This window comes from Molothrus aeneus, chromosome 5 (assembly GCF_037042795.1).
Source record: "Molothrus aeneus isolate 106 chromosome 5, BPBGC_Maene_1.0, whole genome shotgun sequence".
Classification (NCBI taxonomy): Eukaryota; Metazoa; Chordata; class Aves; order Passeriformes; family Icteridae; genus Molothrus; species Molothrus aeneus.
The window spans coordinates 46281981-46302772 of record NC_089650.1 but is presented as its reverse complement, the minus strand read 5'-3'; the positions used below and the strand labels follow the sequence as shown (position 1 = coordinate 46302772).

Below are 20792 nucleotides of genomic sequence, written 5' to 3'. Positions count from 1 at the left end.
CCACCATGGTGATGCTGCCTCATCCCAGTGCCCTGCAGGATCCTCTGTGGGAGCACCTTGGGAAGTGGCCCTGCTGAGCAGCTGCACCAGGCAGGAGTGTGCTGGCACACCACAAAGCAGCTATGACCTCCAAAAGTAAGCAGGCCTGAAGGGTATGAGAAATAGTGCTGGAGACAGACAGACAGACAGACAGACAGACATATACAATGAATAGAATGTGACAGCTGCTGAAAAACTGGAACTACAAAGATAAAAGTTGCAAAATTTCACTTCTTCAGTAAAATAAAAGAGCAAAGCAATTTTTTTTTGTCAGCTGGCAGTCCTGCAAACTCTAGAAAACTTTTTCTCCATGTTAAGCTTGATTTTAACTCTATATGGAGTATTTACATGTAGAAAACTGTGCGATCCACCAGGATGCATGAAATAACACTAAATAAAACATCAGAAGTCATGCCCTTCCTCAGAGCTAGCAGCACCTCATGGGTCTCAGGTCTCTCATCACTTGTTTTAACTGGAAATCAACTGCAGGTCTCCTGTTCTCCCCTCAAACACAAATTTCTGAAGGCATGTCCTCAATCTGACTCCATTAAATACTTCAGGATGCAATCTGCATGAGGACCCAGGCATTAAAGCCTTACTGTGTTGAAACCTAATTCAGCTGGAAATCCTCACTCTGGAAATGTGGTGGGCAAATTCCCGCAGGAGAATCATCAGAAAGGCCTGTCCAGGAAGAAGAGATAATGGGTGCAAAAGTACAGCCTGGTGTGAGTGGAGCAATTGTTTCTGGGAGCATGACAGCCTGTAGGAGCAGTGTTGGGCAGGCTGGGCTTCAGCAGCACAGCCATGTGAGAAGCTACAGCAAGGAACTTCCTTGTGAGTGCTTCAGGAAATATGTTTTATATCATTTAACCCTTCACACCTCTACAAGGCATGACAGCCAGATTTAAGATACTGAAAGAAACAAGGGGTTCACCTTTGCTTCTGCTCAGTGTGATCCCTGACCACCCTGCAGGTCATTCCAGCACAGCCTGCACGGAGCAGAGAGCAGAGTCTTAGGACTCTGTGTGTGCCATGTGGTGGTGCTTTAGTGAAGTTCCCACACTGAAAAAGCACTTATTTTCTATTAAATTGGGAAACTTAGGGTTAAGAAATGAAGGAGAGTGTTGGAAAATTTTCAGGAGGAAGCATGCCTCCGGTAGAACTCCATTCTCCTTTTGTTGGCGAAGCCTCTCCTGGAGACAGTGAATATCTAGGTGTTGCTGTAGGAGAGCCTCCCAGGAAAGGAAAGGCAACTTTTTTTCCATTCTGAAGCTTTAGGTGAATGGCAAAGAACAAAAGGCTCCCTTTGTTCTGCTGGGAAAGGCAGGGTGGCATATGCAATTTCTCTTTCCTGCTGGGAAAGGGCTGCTGAAAACTTCATTTTGTTCTGAATGTGGGAACTTTTGAGGCATAATGTGCAGTTCTTTGCCAAGGCTTTGGGACAAGTGCTGTGAGCTGAAGCATGCAAACAGGCTGGCAACTCTCATGACCTTACAGAGAATGGAGGGCTAGGATTATTTGGCATTGATCCATGTATCAGGGACTTCCAAATGTGAACTAAATGTGTAATTTTAACAATGAACTAACAATGCACCTCACTAGCAGAAGGGCAAGTTATATGCTCATGTAATAAATGTCTCTTGCATTTTGCTGATGGCTGCAGAATGATATTTTCTATACCATTAGTGACTGCTCAGCTATGAGAATTATCCCTCATATTTTCACTGGGACAATGAGACTGCTTGTTACCAAGCATTCAGATTACTTCTCAGTCCATGCCTTCCCAAGGACAGCTGGAGATGGAACACAGAAATTCTGGTGGGCAACCACATCCCTAAGGGCAAAAGGCTGAGAACAAAAAGATGACTATGAGAGAGATAAGGAAGCCCCTTCCAATACAGAAATGTATAGTTGGCTGTATAGGAAAATTTTCCAGTGCAGACATACCTTACTGGTAAAAGCATCCTTCATCCTGTACAGCTATGCTTCAGAAGACAGCTGTATAACATACCTGTCCTCTAAACTAATTACAAGCAGCTGCACATGCAATTCACTGCACAGCTGCCTTGATCTGAATGGGGGATCTGAATTTTTTCATACTCGCAAGCAACAATCACTCTGCAGAACTGAACCAGCTGTAATAAAGAAATAAAAGTTTAAAGGAATAGATAGATATGAAAATGTTGAAGAGAGGACAGAAGTGGTGACAAGAGGTCAGTTATCAAATGGCAGCTTGCCAAGCAAGCCTCAGCTCTGCAGGCAGTGTGTGACTGGCAGAGCTCAGGTAAGAAATGAATGCAACACGTGGACTCAACACTGCTCTGTTAGGCTTGGTTTGTTAAGGGTGTAATGTGGCAGGGAAGAAAGGGTCTGTTCTGACAAGGTCAAAGTGCTAAAAAATTGCTGCCTCTAGAAAATTTCAGAGCATGAAATGCACAAAGAAAAGAGAGTTGGGCCTGCTTTGTATGCCGACTCTAAATAAATGGCACTTGGGCTACCATGGAATAACATATTTGAAAGGGAAGCCATCGAAAAATTGAATTCTGAGTCCTCCTTGTGTTTGCAAAATCAAGGCCATTTTTCTTCTAGCATGAATATTTCAGTGTCTTTTAACAGTGACAGCTGTAAAACTTAAGGCATTGTTATGTTTAACTGTCTGGCTGTCCCAGAGTCTCTCCAACTATTTTAAAGTCCCTCATGTAGTCACTGCAACAACAGCTTTATACTACCCACACAATCACCATCTTTCTAAGACAAAAACCACCTTTCTCAGATGGGAAACTATCTGGGACCAAATCAAATCTTTACAGCAACAAGATGGAAACAGCTTTACTGTGGGGACAGGATGGGGAATTGCACAATTAGGGTTTGACAGCTAACAGCTAAAAGGAGGTGCTTGGGCACCTTGGTTGGCCCACTCCTTTGTGGGTGTGTCAAGGAGCAGGTCATCCAAGGTGACTGGGGATCAAACCAAATTTTTCAATCTCTGGGGCTAGTAGCCACCCTCAAGGATGGATGGATGGATGGATAAAGGCAGGAGAGGCTGCATGGCCCCTCCCAGTATGGCAGGCTGATCTGCAGTCAGTCTCCCACTGCCGCCTGATACAACGAGCGACTCATTGGTAAGATTGCCATCAAGTGTTACTTGAATTAGTCTGCCACAGTCACAGGATTTCCAAAGGAATGAATACTGTTATGGAAAACATTGTGTATGTTTGGAAACTGAAGAACTATCTGATGTATAACTGTCAAAGAAGAGATGGTCAATATGTATTACTCACATATCAGTGTTGTTGGTAAGGATAGACATCAAAAGTCCAAAGGAGTTAAAATTCTGCAGTTCATTCCATCAGTTTTCATTTCTACCTTTACAGTGAGCAATCACATTTTAGTGTTACTGTATGCAGACAATATAGTTCATTTTTCAGACAAATACTCCACAGCTGTAACGGATACAAGATGCTGTGCAGTGGCAGGAACATTGGCAAGAGACTCAGAAGCCCTAGGTTTACATGTTTGCTACCAGTCTGCCAGGGAAAACACGCAATGTGCAGTGTCCACATGTTAACCATAATATGTGATGTAGAGCTTCAGAAAACAGTAGCTGAGAACACTGATTGTATTTTTTTATCTTCAGGTAGCAGTATCTTATCCTGACTCAAAATGCAAACTGTCTCAGAGAGGCAGAGATAAGGAGGCTGGAAACACTTCTGTTTGAGCCTGCTGTACCTACCCATTTCTAGAAGAGTTCTTGTGGGAGAGGCAGAGAAACCCTAAAAATGCAAAGTTTGCTGTGAATCATTGCATCCTTCCACCATCCATGCCACTCCCCTTTTCACAAAATCCATGGTTTGGTTTTTTTCTCAGCATACAATAACTAACATTTTAAAAGCATGCATGTACATACAGATATAGAACCAACGAAAATAAAGGCACAAAAATATCCAATAATCTCATTACCTGAGGAATCACTCCAAATGCTTTTCTCCATTGCTGCACGCTGACCGTGTTCCAGGAGACTCCATCAATCTGGATATCCCCTTCTGTATTCAGCAGTCTTAAAAATGCAAAAAGTAAAGTGCTTTTTCCTGAACCTGTTCTTCCTAAAAGGCCCACCTGCAATGCAAATCATACAAGCAAACATTTAATACTCTTCACATATTAATCACAGACTAAGGCAAAAGCCTTTAAAGGTCTCAGAACTGAAGAACAGTCCAGATGGATCTCAATGGGATAGCAAACATCATTTATGTGGGAATGATAAAAGCCTACAGCAAAGGAGGAATCAAACACTGGGGAGACTATTCTTTGTTTTTTTAGAATTAGCTAGATGAAAAATATTTTAGCCTACCCTTAGCTAAAGGACAGAAATTTGCTTGTCTATTATCTTGCACTGATCAGCCCAGCTCTTTGGGCCTTTTCCCTTCACTTTGCCAGGAAGCCATCATCAGCAAAATCACATCCAGAAACCAAAAATAAGTAGGGAGTGCATTTGGATCACCCTAGTAAACTACTCCATTCTCATATGATTGAAAATAAAGGGCCTAACTCTGATTAGTGGGGTAGCTTGGGGCAGGGGCAGTGGTTACAGGAGATATCATCCCAATGGACACCTCTAAGCATCTGTGCAAGCCCTCAACCTGCCCAGTTGATGCTGATTTTTCTTATCTCTAGGGTGTGAAGAAACATAGTTTTAAAACATAGTTTTAAAACAGGTTTTAGGGTTTTTTTAAAGTTGTGTTTCCCTTGTAGGGGAGCTGACCTATTGCCAGAAAAAGCAAATATTTACAGTAACCACCAACAAACTCCAAGATGCTGCTTACATCTGGGTTTACACAGCTAACATTGTCCTGTATGAGTGTGGGCTGCTTTTGTAGTGTGACCATATTGAAGAATGGCTGAAGGCTTGTAGTGAATGGAGCTACCTCTGGCTGGTGACTGCCATCAGCAGTACTCCTCAGGGCTCAATCCTAGGGACAGTTCTCTTCCATGTATTCAGCAATGATCTGGATGCAGGAGTCAAATGCACCATGAGCAAAGCTGCTGATGACACCAAACTGGGAAATGCTGTTGAATCTCTTGAGGACTCGAGGCCTCGCAGAGAAATCTGATAGTTTGAAACACTGAGCAGTATTTAACTGCAATTGAACAATCCAAATGTCAGATTCTGCACCTGGGATGGGGCAATGCCAGGCACAAGTATAAACTGGGAGAGGAGTGCTGCAGAGCAGCCCTGCAGAGAGGGATCTGAGGAGCTGCTGCCAGCAGGATCAACGTGAGTCAGCTCTGTGTGCCCAGGCAGCCCATCCTGGGCTGATCAAACACAGCATCAGCACCAGCTGGGCAGAAGGGGTGATTATCCCACTCTATTCAGCTTTGGAGCAGCCTCAATGGGAGTGCTGTGTGCAGTTCTGGGCTCTGCAGTTTAAGGAGGATGTGGAGGTGAGTGAATGCACTCAGAGGAGGGTAACAAAGCTGGTGAAAGGGCTGAAAGGAATGTCCTGTGATGAGTGAACAGGAATATGGGCTTGTCTAGTTTGGAGAGGAGGCTGAGGGGCAACTGATCTCTTATCCCTGGGATCCAGTGAGAGAACATGTGGAAAGGGTTTAAAGCTGCACCAGAGAGGATAAGAATGGACATTAGGAAGCATTTCTTTACTAGAGACGGTGGTGAAACACTGGAACAGACTTCCTAGAGAGGTGATTGATGCTCCAAGCCTGTAAGTCTTAAAGGGCTTGATAATACGCTTTAACTTCTGGACAGCTATTAAGTGGTAAGGCAGTGGGACTAGATGATTATTCCATTCCATTCCATCCCTCGGCAGAGGAGAACTCCTGTTTCCTTCTTGGTGTACTACCTATGCAGTAGAGACAAATTCTTTCCAGTTTAAGGAGCATCTGACTCCAGGGTTGATCACAAAACTTGAATCACAGCCCTTGAGAAAAGGATTTTTGTTTTTACTGCTCTCCCCCCCTCTCTGTACAGTACAAAAGTGTCTTTCATTTTCCTTACTCTATTGCTTCAAGGGATCTTCCAGGAAGAAAATCTACCAGAAAATCTTCCAGGTGTCACAGGTATCTCAAAGGCAAAATGCCTTCAGGATGGTGCTACAGGAAGTTAGAACTCTGGGTTCAAAATTTTGGTGCCCTCAAACTTAGTAGATGAAACATTCAGTTCATGTAAACCAAGACAAAGCTACCAAACCTGGCAAAGACTGGTGCTATCCAAATTAGGAGTGAATATGTGCCTAATGTCAAGGCCAGGGAGCTGTCACTGAACCTGTTTTTACATGGGACAGTTAAAATCTCCTCTTCCTCTGCATGCCTTCAGCTCAGGATATCACAAGCCTTTCTTCCCATCCCACCAAGGATGAGCCTTTAGCATGAATTTGAAGCAAAGTGTTAAACTTCTACCTAAGTGCTGTCCTGAAGCTAAAGCCCTTTCTTAAACACAGCCCCAAACACACGTGAGGATTAGAGAGTTTTGTCAATCCTGTAAGAATAGAGCTGTTTATGGTGTGCAGTACAATAATTCAGGGTGGCACAGAGCCCTCATGGAATGGGTGAGACGGCACCTCCACGCTCCGGCCGCTGGAGCCAGCGGTGCGTTACCCTTGGCACGGCACCCTGTATTCTTCTGTGCCCTGCCCCATCGGGTCAGCCTGTCCCCAGCACCTGCATTCACCAGCAAGCTTCCCTCTCCACAGCAGCAGAATTTCAGGCACCGGAATACAGCTTGGAAAACTGTTGCACATGTATTTTATCCTAAGTCATTTCTGTTCTTTGGTTAGCTTAGAAGATATTTTGTTTTGGAACAATTTCATTTAGGAAATCTGAGAGGACTCAAAATCCTCTGGTCATCAAATAGGTTTATGACAATTTTATACTTAAGCTTAATAGAAGTCAGAAAAAACCACAATAAAACAGTGTCTTACCCTCTGCCCTGAACTTATTGAAAAGGAAATGTTTTCTAGTACAGCAGGTCCACCTTCACCGTATTTGGCTGTAAGGTCTTTCACAGTCATTTGGCCCCCAGATGGCCAGTTCTTCTCTTCCTTCACATGCCTGTTTTCAATTACAAGGGCATCTGAAAACTGATTATTCTTCTGTGGTTTAATGCTTTTTGTCTCTTCTGTTGGCATGTCAATGAATTTAAATATTCGTCCGACAGACCGCATCTGCAAATCAAAACAAACAGTATTCTAATTGTAATTCATACTAAACTATCAAAACAAATGAAATTAAATTGCTCCTAATTCCTAGCCAGGACAGTGAATCTTTTGTGTAAGCTACTATCATGAGTAACCCAAAACTTCATTGTACCATGATATAATCTTCAAAGATAGGCTGCTTCTCATCTAAAGCTCTAGAATCCATTGCACTTGTACAACTGACTTTGGTCCAACATGTGATTCCTCTTGCTTCCTTTGTAAATGGACATAGTAGCTCTTTCTACCTTAAAAATTGTATTTTGAAATGTGATGACTTTTATCTAGGAAAACAAAGTATAATCATGAAAACAACATGGGTCACTTAAACTCTTTCCAATAGGAAGGTTTGGCGTTGCCCAAAACCTGAGGTTCTTTGAATAATGACTAATCTCCAAAGATCAGTAGACTGCATGGGATTTGAAAAGTGCAAAGCTGCAGCATTAAGTAAAAAAGGAACAATCATTAAACAGTAACATTTGAATACTTATGAGTAATTATAGTCTAAAAAAATTCTAGGAAGTTCCATGATAATGAATTTTTTATCAGTAATTATATATATTAGGTGAAATAATAAAGTCTTGTAGTTCATGAACTTTAGACTGAAGTTGCTAGTAGCAGTCTTGGAGCATTTTCAGAGGAACATGGGACTAGAAGGGATCCTCTTGATCTTTTTATTAAATGGGTCAAGGGTCAATGAATAATTAATCTCCTTCACTATAACTTCACTGCTCAGGTGGTCAGAAAACATATTTTTTACTTTATGGACAAGTTTGCTGTTATAACTTTTTAAATTTTAAAATCTAAAGAGCTCCTTTTGCTAGCTGCTTTCCCCATTCATTTATGGAGGGACACCTTAGATCCTATCACCCTTTGTTCTCCAGGACTAAAGAAAATCCAGGTTTAATCCTCTTAATATATGTTCTCCAAATTCCCCAGTTCAAATCAAGCTTTCCTGTCTGACCAGAATGCACACAGCATTTTGGATGATATTTTACCAGGACATTATACAAAGGCATTGTTGCTTCCCTATCTATACTAAGAATATTTGCATTAGCACATGCTAGGATCATACACTATTTTCTTCAGTCACATCTTACCATCAGCCTTTGAGTGAGGGGTGGTCAGCCAAGTTTTCCTCCATTTTAGCCATTTCTAACCAAGATCCTCACTTACAACTGAGGTTATTCTTTGCAGTCCCTAAGTCCAAGCCTTTGCACTTTTGTTACTGAAACCTATTTAATATCTGCCATTTGAGGTCACCTAATATATTTAAAGTCCCAGGATCCTTTGTACCCACACTGCCTTTCAGCTTTGTGTCATTGGTGGATTTCTTCAACACTCTTTTACTTTGTTGAGAGCATTTAAAAAAGATTAAAATGAGCTCAGTTAGCAATCTAATCTTTGTTGAGTAGCCTCCCTACAGGTTAATACTTACAGCCTAATGACATTTCCTTTCTGACCAACTCATTAACTAGTTTACAGTTCTTGTAATAATCCTGATAACCTTCATTTATATAATTCCCGAAACAGAGCTATAATCAATGCTTTCCTGAAGGCAAATGAGATCTATTACATTACTTGTGTCTGGAAAATAAATCATCAGTCACAGTTATGAGGTCAGTGTGATGCAACCCTAATGTCAGCAAACCTAAGTAATTCTAATCTATAAGCATCGCATTTTTAATTAATTCTTAAAAATAGTTTCTAAAGACTGTTGTTATCACACTAACAAAACACCACTGCCTGCTTGTTTATTTATTTGAGGTGGCCATTATAAGATTTCTAGCTTCCCAGCCAGTTCTTCCTCAATACTTGGATGTGAGGTCTGCTCTGCCTGGTATGGATGGCATTGTTCCAGTCTGGTTGCACATGTTTCAGGGAAATGTCCAGCTGCAGAACCAAATCACCCCTAGCTGAAGATTCTGATTTTGGATGGACTGACTCACAGGTGGTCACAGGTGTGTGTCCCTCCACAAACTGTACAATTTAGGGAGACCAGGATTCTAGCTGGTTTGCATGTAATTTCTACCTCAGATATTATAAATCCCATTTCTACCTTCTGTTCCACTTTCAGGTCCACAGATTAAACACTGCCTTTTTAGTGAAAATTAAGATCAAGTATTTATCCAGCTTTTGAGCCATTTGCAAGCCTAACTCTGATTTTGTCAAGTTTCTCTTCTCTATCTGCTTCTTGATCTCCAACACACAGCTTCTTTGGGTTAACATTAAAGTCCATTCTGTAAAGGCTGTACTTCCTAACATACTGTCAGAGAATGTTGTTCATGCTGGCAGCCTTAGAGTCTTCAAAATGTCCTATTTTTCTCCTGTTCAGGAAAAAAGTTTCAGCTCCTTACTTGAAGAAGATGTGACTTCCCTTTACATTCAGGTACCTAAGTGCCCCAGTCCTACTAATGAATTAATTAGATTCCTTGTTTTACAAAAGCTTGTTCCTGTAAACAACATTTGTTCTCTAATAGATTTCTGTTTAGTGGTATCATGGAAAACCCTTTGTACATCTTTGTTTTACTGCTTTTATATTCTTTCTGAAAAGTGCTTCTCCTTGACGTATGCAATACAATTTCTTTTTGCTCTTCAATCCCAATGGAAGTGCTGTTAGGCAGATTTTCTATGTGGAAGCTAATGCAAGGGAATACTGGGATCATAGTTTATAGCTCAGCATCTTGAAAAACAATTGTGACAGAAGTTCTAAAAAGCATGCTAACACACAAGCCTATCAATTCTTATTTCCATCTCAACCACCATGCAAGATGGAAAAGCATGATCATCATCATGTTCATATATATATATATGCCAGCTCTTTTTGGTGATACAAACAGGAAGAATCAGGCTGACAATTTTCAATCAGGCTTGAATCAGGCTGACGATTTTCTCCCTGTCTGACTGACAATAGTAAATCCTGCAATGACCATGCAGTTATTTTAATTGGTGTTTGATGGTACCTTTGTCTTCAGAAATTTTAGCTTTATAGAAATACAGTCCTTTTAGAAATGCAGGTCTTTCCTGGCTTCATCAAGAGCGGTGAATATTTGTACAGGCAGAGATTCCACATAACTGCCCAAGGGGCCATTCCACTATACACTGTTTAATGTCTGCTGGGAAGCCAGGTGGGTGAAAAGCCTTTCTCTACAAAAGAAAATTTCATCCCAGTGTCCTAGCTCCCCTGACAAATTTATCAGTTATTTATTTTAGACAGTTTAATAATTTTAAATCAATTCTGAAATCCTTGTTCTATAGCTTGAACTGTGATTTAAATCTGGGCAGAATGTAGCATGTCAGGAACATTTGATAAAAATATCCATTCTTCCTTTCACAGGTAGAAATGTTCTGTCATTCATAATGACAGGTATAGGATAGGAGACAGCAAGTTTCTTATCTATTATTCCCATCAGTACTGTGCCAGCTGTCTTCATGTTCTTTAACTAGTACTTTTGAATAAAGGGGTATATTTACTATTTTATCTCTAAGTCTATAGCATAGTACACTATTTTAGCCTTGCCTAATTGTATTTTACTGAGATTTTAATAACACTGCACATTCTTTTATTTCCTCATTAACATCACTTACACTCTTCTTAACTTTGAAGAAGAATTCATAATTATATAATTCATATTTCCAGAAGATGGAAGAAGTAGTTCTTTTACAAGTAAGCTAATAGAATTAATTTAATCAGGCTCTGTGTTTTCTTCTACTAAAAAGAGAGTAGTCACCCTTTTCAGACCAGACACACATGGTATTCAATGGCTGAGTTGCCAGACATCACCTCCTCACCAACACTGCTTGGAAGGTGCACTGTGCACCTGGGGGATCTGTGAGAGATTGGTCCAAATGGTTCATGTTGGAAAAAAATCTTGTGCATTAAGTCACTGCCAAAACTGGTTCTGTAGGCAGAACATATGGTTTTACTGAGGTTCCACATCATTTGCTATTACATATTGTGTGCACTTATAGGATGTGTGCTTCTCTTCTGAACTGCAAAAGTGAAATACCTAGCTCATTTAAAACTTTTACTGATTTTTTTTCTCTTTTTCACACTGCTGTGCAGGCAGGCAGAAAAGAGAATGTTCTAAAGATTTTTTCTTCATGATGTTGCTTTCCAGAAGACCAGCACCTCACTTTGAGGACTACCATTCTGACGCAGATTTTACTCTACTTAAACTTATGTTTAAGTGTTCTCAGATTTTCTGCCTACAGTAGTATAAACCATATTAAGATCATGTCATAGATTTAAAAAAAAAGTCAATAAAAATAATCTGTAAGGGCACCATTCTTTTTTACAGCTGTACTTTTAAATTTGGTCCTTTTCTTTACCCTGTATTACTTTAATTCTTCAGCATCCTTGATGTAGAGGGTGAGGCGCAGTGACGTTTAGAAAGTTGGGTTTTAATGTCTCCTTGGGAGATTCTTTTTGTATCTCCTAATATAAGTAATCTTGGCAACAGTAAAAGCACGACATTTTCTCTTTCCCTAATAAAAGGAACTTTCCTCCACAGTTGAAGCAGTGCTGCTGCAGGATATACATCAGTCAAAGAAGAGGTTAGAAAGCATTAAAATAGCCCACTGGAACTATCTAAAGCTAGTGGTGCTATGAAAGCACCACTTACCGAAGAAAAAATATTTTCTATTTCCTTATGAAGGAAAAAAATTCAAAACACTACAAGACTGCCTAGAAGGATAGGAAGAAAAAGACTGTAAACCAACTAAAGGGATATTAGCAGAAATGATCAAAGTGAAACAATAAATCTAGCCTAATTTGTAGCGTTAAATGAAGCAATGGATAGCTGTCAGAGTGACCATGTATGTTTGGAGGGAGGAAGGGGGGTATGCAGGGTTGTTTGTTTTTAAATAAAGGCAGAGCAGACAAGGTATCAGGGCTGTAGAGAATGAAATGCCAAAACCATTAAACCATTATGGGGTATTAGGAGACAATAGGGATTTTTAATTTGAAGCCAAACATGTACAGCAAAAATTGCTTCAAAGACAGTATCTGTGTATGTAGAAATAAAAACCAACCAAGGAACTCAGATTTCTTCAATCTGTGTGCCAGTGTCATGGAAAGCTCAAGATGGAGATTGTGTGGAATAAAGTCAAATTTGCCACCTATCCATCTGTTTGGCCAGCTACTCCTTTGGCTTTCAACCACTTGGAGAAAACTCCAGCTTATATGACAGCCAAAGACTGCTACCTACAAATGTGCTATTCACTCAGGCATGCTTGTCTGCAGGCTTGTAAACACAGACATCATAGCTGCTCAAGGAAGGGCAAGAGTGATGTCAACTAGAGTGGTGTGTGCATATCTGTAACTGGAGACATCTGGAGATGTGTCAGTTCTAGTCAATCTGGTCCTGAGGGGAGCTTCAAACTACCTCTAGAGAGAAAAACAGAGTAACTAACTAAATAGGCTACTAAGGTAACCCTCTGCAGAACATCTTTAGCCAAATAATTGTAAAATACTTTGATGAGGGAAGTGCTAAATGCAGAGACTACAGAGTAAGAAATAATACATCTGTATCACCCTGTGAAGCAGTTTTATTATCTTGACACCATTAAGCTATTTATATCTGCTTGTGCACAGCAACAGCTTTTGAATGTCAAGAAAACTCTCCTGCCAGCAATATCTATTAGTTTCCCCTCTGGGATACCTAAAAATTCATATCATGAGGGTGAGCAGTTATCCACTGGCAAATGATGTCCAGAGGATCCACTCTACAACCTGATGGACCTTAGAAGGCTATCAATAAGACAATGTAACACATAACAAAACCTGTGCTCCAGCACAGTCCTTTGTCTCAATCAGAGCAAAGTACTCAGAACTGTCTAGTGCAACCTGGGACTCCCTTTCCAAGGGACTCCTTTTCCAAGGGAAAGGGAGTTACTTTCTTATTGCTGCTAATAGGTGACATTTTAACACAACTGGACTTTTAATAAGGAGAAGTTCTTCTTTATTGAATCACTATTGTGTCCAGCACCCTCTGGGGAAGTTCTTCTTTATTGAAACACTATTGTGACCAGCACCCTCTGCATCCTACAGTAGGACTTCCTGTTGCTCCTGTGAAACACCTTCAGTTTGTATTAAGCCATGTAATACGCACACATTATTTGTATACAGATTTTTATACTTGAAGTGATCACTTGAAGTGATCATTCTGCCTTACAGGGGATGGAGTCTACAAATGAGAGCCAAGTGAATTAACATGGTTGTTGCTGTTGTGGTTGTCTTGGGGGGGGCTGACCTACTGGAGAGCAGCTTAGCAGAGAAGGACCTGGGAGTCTTGGTGGATGACAGTTTGTGAGCTGGCAGTGTGCCCTTGAGGCCAGGAGGGCCAGTGGTACCCTGGGGTGCATCGGGAGGAGTGTGGGCAGCAGGTGGTCCTGCCCCTCTGCTCGGCGCTAGTGAGGCGACATCTGGAGCGCTGGGTTGGGTTCTGGGCTCCTGAGCACAGGAGAGATAAAGAGCTACTAGAGAGGGCCCAGTGAGGGCCACAAAGATCATTTGGGGTCTGGAGCATCTCTTTTATGAGGAGACACTGCAGCAGCTGGGCCTGTTTAGTCTAGAGACCACTGAGAGGGGATCACATTAATGCATAAATATCTCAAAGGCGGCTGTCAGCTGGATCCTGTCAGGCTCTTCTCAGTGATGCCCAGTGACAGAATGACGAGGAACAGCTATAAGCTACAACACAAAAAGTTTCACCTCAACATAAGGAAGAACTTTCTCACTTTGAGGATGAAAGGGCACTGGAACAGCATGGAGACCCTGGGGGGGAGGGGGCATTCCCTGGTCTAGGGAGACACAAGAAGCTTCCCTCAAAAAGCTGTTAGACCCCATCGGCTCTTTCCCCTGTTCCTATGTCTATTTCTATGTTCTTGAGCCACACCTTCCCTATTCCCTGATTGGCCCTCATCTTTGTACTGCCCTGAGACCAGGATCAGCCCCCGGTCCCTGTAGAGAGACAAAGTTAGATTCTCTGGGTGTGGGTGCTGGGACTTGAACATCTCACTACATGGCTAAATAAAACATCTGTGGATGTTGTGCAAAGGTCCTTTTTGCTTCTTTACCCTGGACTATGCTAGCAGCAATTCTGACTGCAACAGAGCAGGCTGCCCAGAGAGGTTGTAGATTCTCTCTCTCTCTCTCTGGAGACATTCAAAACCCACCTGTGGAGAGTTCCTGTGTCACCTGCTCTAGGTGACCCTGCCTTGTCAGGAGAGTTGGACCAGAGGATCTCCAGAGGTCCCTCCCAACCCTAAAAATTCTGTGATTTACCAACATTGCATTTTATTTCATTTTTAATCATGTAACTGCTATTCAGCTAGTCCTGCAATTACAGCAATGAAGCCCTCTCACAAAGCGCTTGCCCTTCAAGACAGGCTGTTCATAACAAAGCAAAGAAGGAGCTAGCATGAAATGTTTGGTGGGTGGGAATCACTGCTGAATGGCCACCAGCTTTCTCGACTATCAGCAGTCAGATGTGCAAACAAGAGCTTAGATGCTGTAAGTGGTTAATTCCTTGTTCTGAGGCTCTTAATGATTTCTATCAGGGTGAATCTAGTTGAGTAATTATTTTTTAAAAAAATTAACATTAGACTTGCAAATATTACTTCACTGTCACCATCTGCCCCAATTATATATTTTTAATATGGCAATTAATTTCAATTAATCAGGATTTAAGGGACTCTGAAATCTGCTGTAAAATTTTATTTTCCAATACTGAAATGGTTGGGCTTGAGAAGCTGATTTAGGGTTCAGAGTGGGTAAGACAGGATTCTTTTTTCTCAGAATTTTTTTTTGTTTGTAAGACAACAGTATTTTGTTACACAAATTCTGTCTAAAATAAATCCTAGCATGAATGAAGTGGAAAGAGATCAGGAACTATTACATTTTAAAACAAAAGCTAAAATTTTCATACATTTCAATTAATGTATGATGAAAAGTGTAAGAACAAACATATTCTTCTATGAGCTTCCTGTCTGCTTCACATATCTCAACAAATAGGTGATGAGAAGCTAACCTTGTGACATGGTCTCTTTTAAAGCCAGTCCTACCTATGAAAATTATGCATGACTGCAAAGTCTTATGTCAGAGGGCATTTTACATAAAACCAGAAAAAGACTGCCAGGGAAGTCAAGGACAGATTTTAAAACCACTATTGATAACAGGTGAAAGAATCTCAAAAACATCCTTTGTGATCTGCTATGCAAAACTGTTAAGTAGACCAAGGAAGATGTATTTTATATATATAAATACAGGAAATATAACAAAACAGCCCCAAGCCTTTTTGAGGTTTTCCTATCACTGCTACATCTGCAATCTGAATCCTCAAGTGCAAGTATTTGCTGTTGCCTATTCCAGGCCAGAAAAACTTCTGATCATGTAAAAACTTTGTTTGTGTCATCCCAAAGCCAGTAGTTCGCTATCAAAGGCATGAGAGAAACTTTTCTGACATTTCTGCATAATATTCAACTCTGAAGATAATTCACTGCACAACCATAACCAACAAAATAAGGCAATTCCTCAAAAGAAAGCACAGCACTGTGCATTTTTTGCTTACCAAACTATCAACATCTATGCTTGAGTTTACTGCCCACTGCAAGGTTCCCATGATGTTCATAGCTAAAGTAAGAATAATTCCAGCTGTACCTGGTCCTTCACCTGTGGAGAGAAAAACGCATTCAATTTTTCTGTGCAAATAAAAAGCCATTAGAAAACAGAAAATTAGCATGTATATCTTAAGATGCATGTTCATACTCTTGCCTCTTTTACTTCTTGGAGAAAACATGGATTTGTTAATCATAAGAAGGACTAAGAGCTAAATCGCAGTTTAACACCTGGCTTTGGTGCTGAATTCACTAGAAACCCCAATCTTGCTTGGCAGAAGAATCTTGGTACTTAAATTGTAAACAGAATCAGGTCTCTGCAATCTTGATTTGACTTTCCTGTTTTCAACACACATGAATCTGTGAAATTACTCTTATCTAACCAAAACATAGGACACAGCTAGCAACTCTAAAATTCAAAACGGCTTACATTTTCCCTTCTTTGACAAATAGAGGATGTTCTCCTTAGTGTTTCACAAAGATGCAGATGTAAATTTTATAGCTTTAACTGTTAGCTGTTTCAAGCATGGGATTTTCCAGGGATTTTCCTTTATGACTTCATACAATACAATATAAGCATTTAATCTACCACACTGTTGATTTTTCACCTCACTATGTGTGAATGGAATAGAGAATTTAAGCCAAATGCCTTACTATGATTTCTCCATTCCTTATATAATTTTCTTCAATAAACCTCCTGTTTTCTTATAGATGTCTCATTACATAAGTAAATATAAAAGTAAGCAATAAAAGCAAAATATTCCTCATGAAAGCTGATAAATTAAGATAAGGAATCTAGTGTTGCTCCAAGGGTCTATTATTTATAACAGTAAAGGTTATAATGGTCCCAAGATGACACATTTTAATATTTTTTAAAAGTGTTTTACTCCTTAAGTAAAACATACAGGACAACTAACGCAAGAAATTATTTTCCTAAAAACCCCAAACTACTAAGAACACAGAGTGAGAAATGAGAAGGTCAACAGGGAGCATTGTTTCCCATGAATGGTAAGGGAACTAGAAGTCTCCTTAGTAAGAAAAGAACTGTAAGTGCCTATTTTCATACGGAAGTATGTGTGTCGTGTCTCCATTTGTAAGGAGAGTTAGAGCTCCTTCTACAAGAAATATAGAATAGCATTTCATAAATTGTACAATATTTGATAAATTGCAAGCTCTTATATAACTCCTTTTCAACACTGAAGTATGGCTGAAAGAAATTTGAATATTGTTAGATTTAAAAACCTCCTCCATAAAATCATCAAACTCTTGTTCATCAGTGACCATAGTACTGAAACTGCATACAGATCCTGCACACAAAGTTCAGTGTAAAACTTGGAGAGGTAGAACCATGTCCAAACATAACAAAAGCAAAATGAATAAAAAACTGTATTTGAAGTTATCTCTAGCTGAGTTTTTCCACATGAATGAATTATTAACATTTATGGGACATCATACTCCTAATTTTTTCTTGTCTGAGGCTGGCTACACCTGGCAAGTCATGGGCACCACTTCAAATACAAGTAAGGTATAGTGTGATTCTCATTCATATACTGTGTTTACTTTGAGTCGTGAGTAATTTTTCTGGGGATTTTGAATAGAATTTGCAAACTTCACATAGGAAAATGGGCCAGTTGGTTGGGAATTAAAGAACTGGATGACGATTTCTCCTAATGTTATGGGCTTTAAAAGATTATTAACATTTTCATGTCTTAGCCATTTGCAAGTGAGAGGAACATTAACTTCTATTTACTAAAAATCTTTGAGCTATACAGGTGTGATCAACATCCATTGTTGGAACAGTAATGTGGGTTCAAACTCATGAGATTATTTTACAGCAATTGCTATCAACAAAATAAAAGTTTTGTCCCTTCAGTTATTATTTTCAGATTAATCCCTTTAATGAGTCCTCTACAATATCAGACTGCAGGCAATAATGGCGTTATTTCTATTTTAATTAAATTGTGTTTACTACTATGACATACTTAAATCAATGACTCCAGTGTATGCTAAATTCCACAACAGCTTATTTCTCTCAGAATTTTCTAAAGCTGAGCCATTAAAAAGAAGCAGCAGAGTTCCATTTCAGTTTTTGGGTAAAGTTACCATACCTGTAGTTATGATAGAGATAAATGCCACAGCAACAAAAAAGACAACAAAAATAATTTCTATCCTCATCTGGAACCAGCGCAGTGTTGACAGGTAGAGGAACCAGTTTGCCGTGTGTAGGTTCAGAGCTTTGTGAAATAAGGTCTCAAAATACGGCTGCCGCCCAAAAGCTCGCAGTGTCCACAGCCCTTTTAAGCTTGTAACAAGATGGGTGAAAATTGGACTCCGAGCTGCAAAGTGTTTAAATCAGAACAACATAAGCATGCATGAGGAAATGCCTTTGACATAATGCAAACACCCCGCCATGCTCTACATCACATCAGCGTAACCACTGCCAGTGTGCAATTCACATATGTTGTGAGACTACATGACTGAAATAATCCTAACAAAGGATATACAGCAACAGTCCTTGCAAGAATGGGTTGAAATTGCATTCAGTGTATTGACAGGAAGGGATCACAATAACTCTTCATATTTAACACATAACTATTTGTCTCATATCTACTTGGAAATGCTCCTGGCCTTCTGTAGGATGCCACAAGAGAAAGGCTGCTCCTCCCCAGCCAAAATTAATTCCTGCAATTTTGAGAACTCCAATATATGAAGCTTTCTTAGCATAGACAGAGTACTTTAATGCTCCAGATTCAACTGCACCGACATGGTAATTTTAAGCAAATCTTGCATTACATAAAAAGTGTTGAGCCAGTGCTGGATCCCTGTGAACATCAAAGAAATTTAAATTTAGGTCTGAGGAACTCCAGAATTATATTTAAGTAAAAGGGAAGAGGATCACCACTGTTGAAAATTCAGGACTGATTTGCCAAGGATCTGCCCATTTGCTGCAAAGCCAGGCAACAGTGCATGGTGTGCAAATTCACACTTCCAAATGAGGCTTTCAATTTTATTTGGAACATTTTAGTCTCTTAATGGGGAGAGAGGAAGGCAATTTAATCAAATAACTTATTGAGAAATCAGAGCTCTTTCTGATTAAGATACATCCATTGAATTTTTTTCTCACAAAGAAACAAACTCAAAGGGTACATACCAAGTCTGACCACCATTTTGCAAGTTACATTTACTCTCAAGAAAACTCTGTGTGAGGACTTTATTTGTTTTCAGCTGCAGTGGTGATAAAGCCCATCTTTTAAAAGGCTTTTTTTATTGCTCTTTGGCAGCAGAGCACTCAGTATTGGCTGGATCAGTAACAGCCCTGGCTTTAAGTGATATGTGTTCTGCTCCCAAAGACAATGTCATCTTGCAAGAGAAGACGCAAAAAAGAGGAGAAAGAGTGAATCACTTCTCAATTGATTTGTTGTGGATTTAAAAGTCTACCAACTTTGCTGCTCCTACCTTCAGATTCCAGTTGTTTCAGCTGCTGAGAAGTGTGGAGGAAGTATGCCCTTAACAGAATAAAGGCTGCTATCACAGGCACTGATGCCAGGAAGATGTAGGGTTCTAATATTGAGACTACTGTTATAGCGCCAATCACAATCAGTATTAACTGTAGAATGAAAGAAAAATACTATTGATAAAGTAAACTTGTCATTTTATAGACTAGAGATTGGTGATGAATCTCCTTCCTATGGCAACTACGTATTGTTTCAACAAACATGAAGTGCTAACCTAAGAAGATTTGCAGCTGAGAACATACCTCCATGAAAAGATAATGAATAACTTGGACCATATCCATAACCTGTTGCAATAAGCTGCTAGTTTTTCTAATATATGGAAAAAGTGTTTTCTATAGTACAGTCTGTATTGCAGGCTTCTAAAATATGAAGCCACACAAAGGAATGGCACTCACTCTCCACTTAAAATATAAGAATGACACTTGCAATATCTGCAGCCCCTGACCAAACCTACCGGTGCTGTCCTTGTCTGGACTAGGTGTGCAAGACTGTCAGGAGCTGAGTGACAGCCTCCTGCAGGTTCTGGGCAAAGCAGTCTTGCTGAGGAACAGAAAAAGAGGGAAGTTGCACTTCTTTGGTCAAGGGACTGTAACTCATGCATGAAACTAACACGACTGCTTGTCCTGATCAGAAGACAGGAAATAAATTGTACAAAAATCTGTGGTATGACAAATCAGCAGTTTCAGGAGAAATAAAAAGGTGTTTAAAGGTGTCAGATGATAAAAGGAACAAAATTGTTTCAGAGTTAATCTATTTTAACCTACTAGAGACTACTACCTTTTTAAGATCTCATTCTCACTAGCTCCAGCCAGATTTAGCTAAATCTGGTCTTAATCTTTACTCTAGAAGAGTCTTAAGCAGATAGACTGCTTTTTTCTAGTGTCTAAATCTAATCAAGTATACCAGTGTACATAGAATAGCAAAGTTCTGCTTTGTATCAGGGTGTTACTTCTAACACTAAACAACTACTTCAAGCTGCAAACTTACCAGCATAAACCAACTGCAAATGGACAATTTGGGGCAAAATTATGAACATTGCATTGAAACATCACTGCAAATGACCAGTCAACAAAGAAACAGATGAAAACAAAACTTATTTCACATTAGAAAGGAACCTGCAGTGGGTGCTTTTGCTACTACATCCACATAAATTCAAGGCAGGATTTAAATTCCCAGTATTCCAAGTTAGAGGTCATTCATGAGCAGGTAAGCATGTTCTAAGTTTCCTATAACATTTTTTTTCATCAGAAATCTGAGCAATGCAATAGCAGCATCACATTATATGAAAAAAATTACATTACAGTTGAACTAGCTAAAGGAGGAATAGCTTTGAACTGAAATAGAGCAGGTTTAGATTAGGTATTAGGAAGAAATTCTTTACTATGAGGGTGGTGAGGCATTGGAATGGGTT

General features: G+C 39.9%; 1 protein-coding gene across 1 annotated transcript in view; it reads right to left on the bottom strand.

Annotated features, from left to right (window-relative positions):
- Nucleotides 1–20792, bottom strand: part of CFTR (CF transmembrane conductance regulator) — an 87939-nt gene that overhangs the window by 8956 nt on the left and 58191 nt on the right. Inside the window, exons 19-23 of the mRNA XM_066550207.1 lie at nt 19323–19473; nt 17975–18202; nt 15821–15921; nt 6975–7217; nt 4000–4155 (exon numbers count right to left, since the gene is read on the bottom strand). Coding sequence (XP_066406304.1) covers nt 4000–4155; nt 6975–7217; nt 15821–15921; nt 17975–18202; nt 19323–19473 — 879 coding nt within the window. The remainder of the gene's footprint in view (nt 1–3999; nt 4156–6974; nt 7218–15820; nt 15922–17974; nt 18203–19322; nt 19474–20792) is intronic.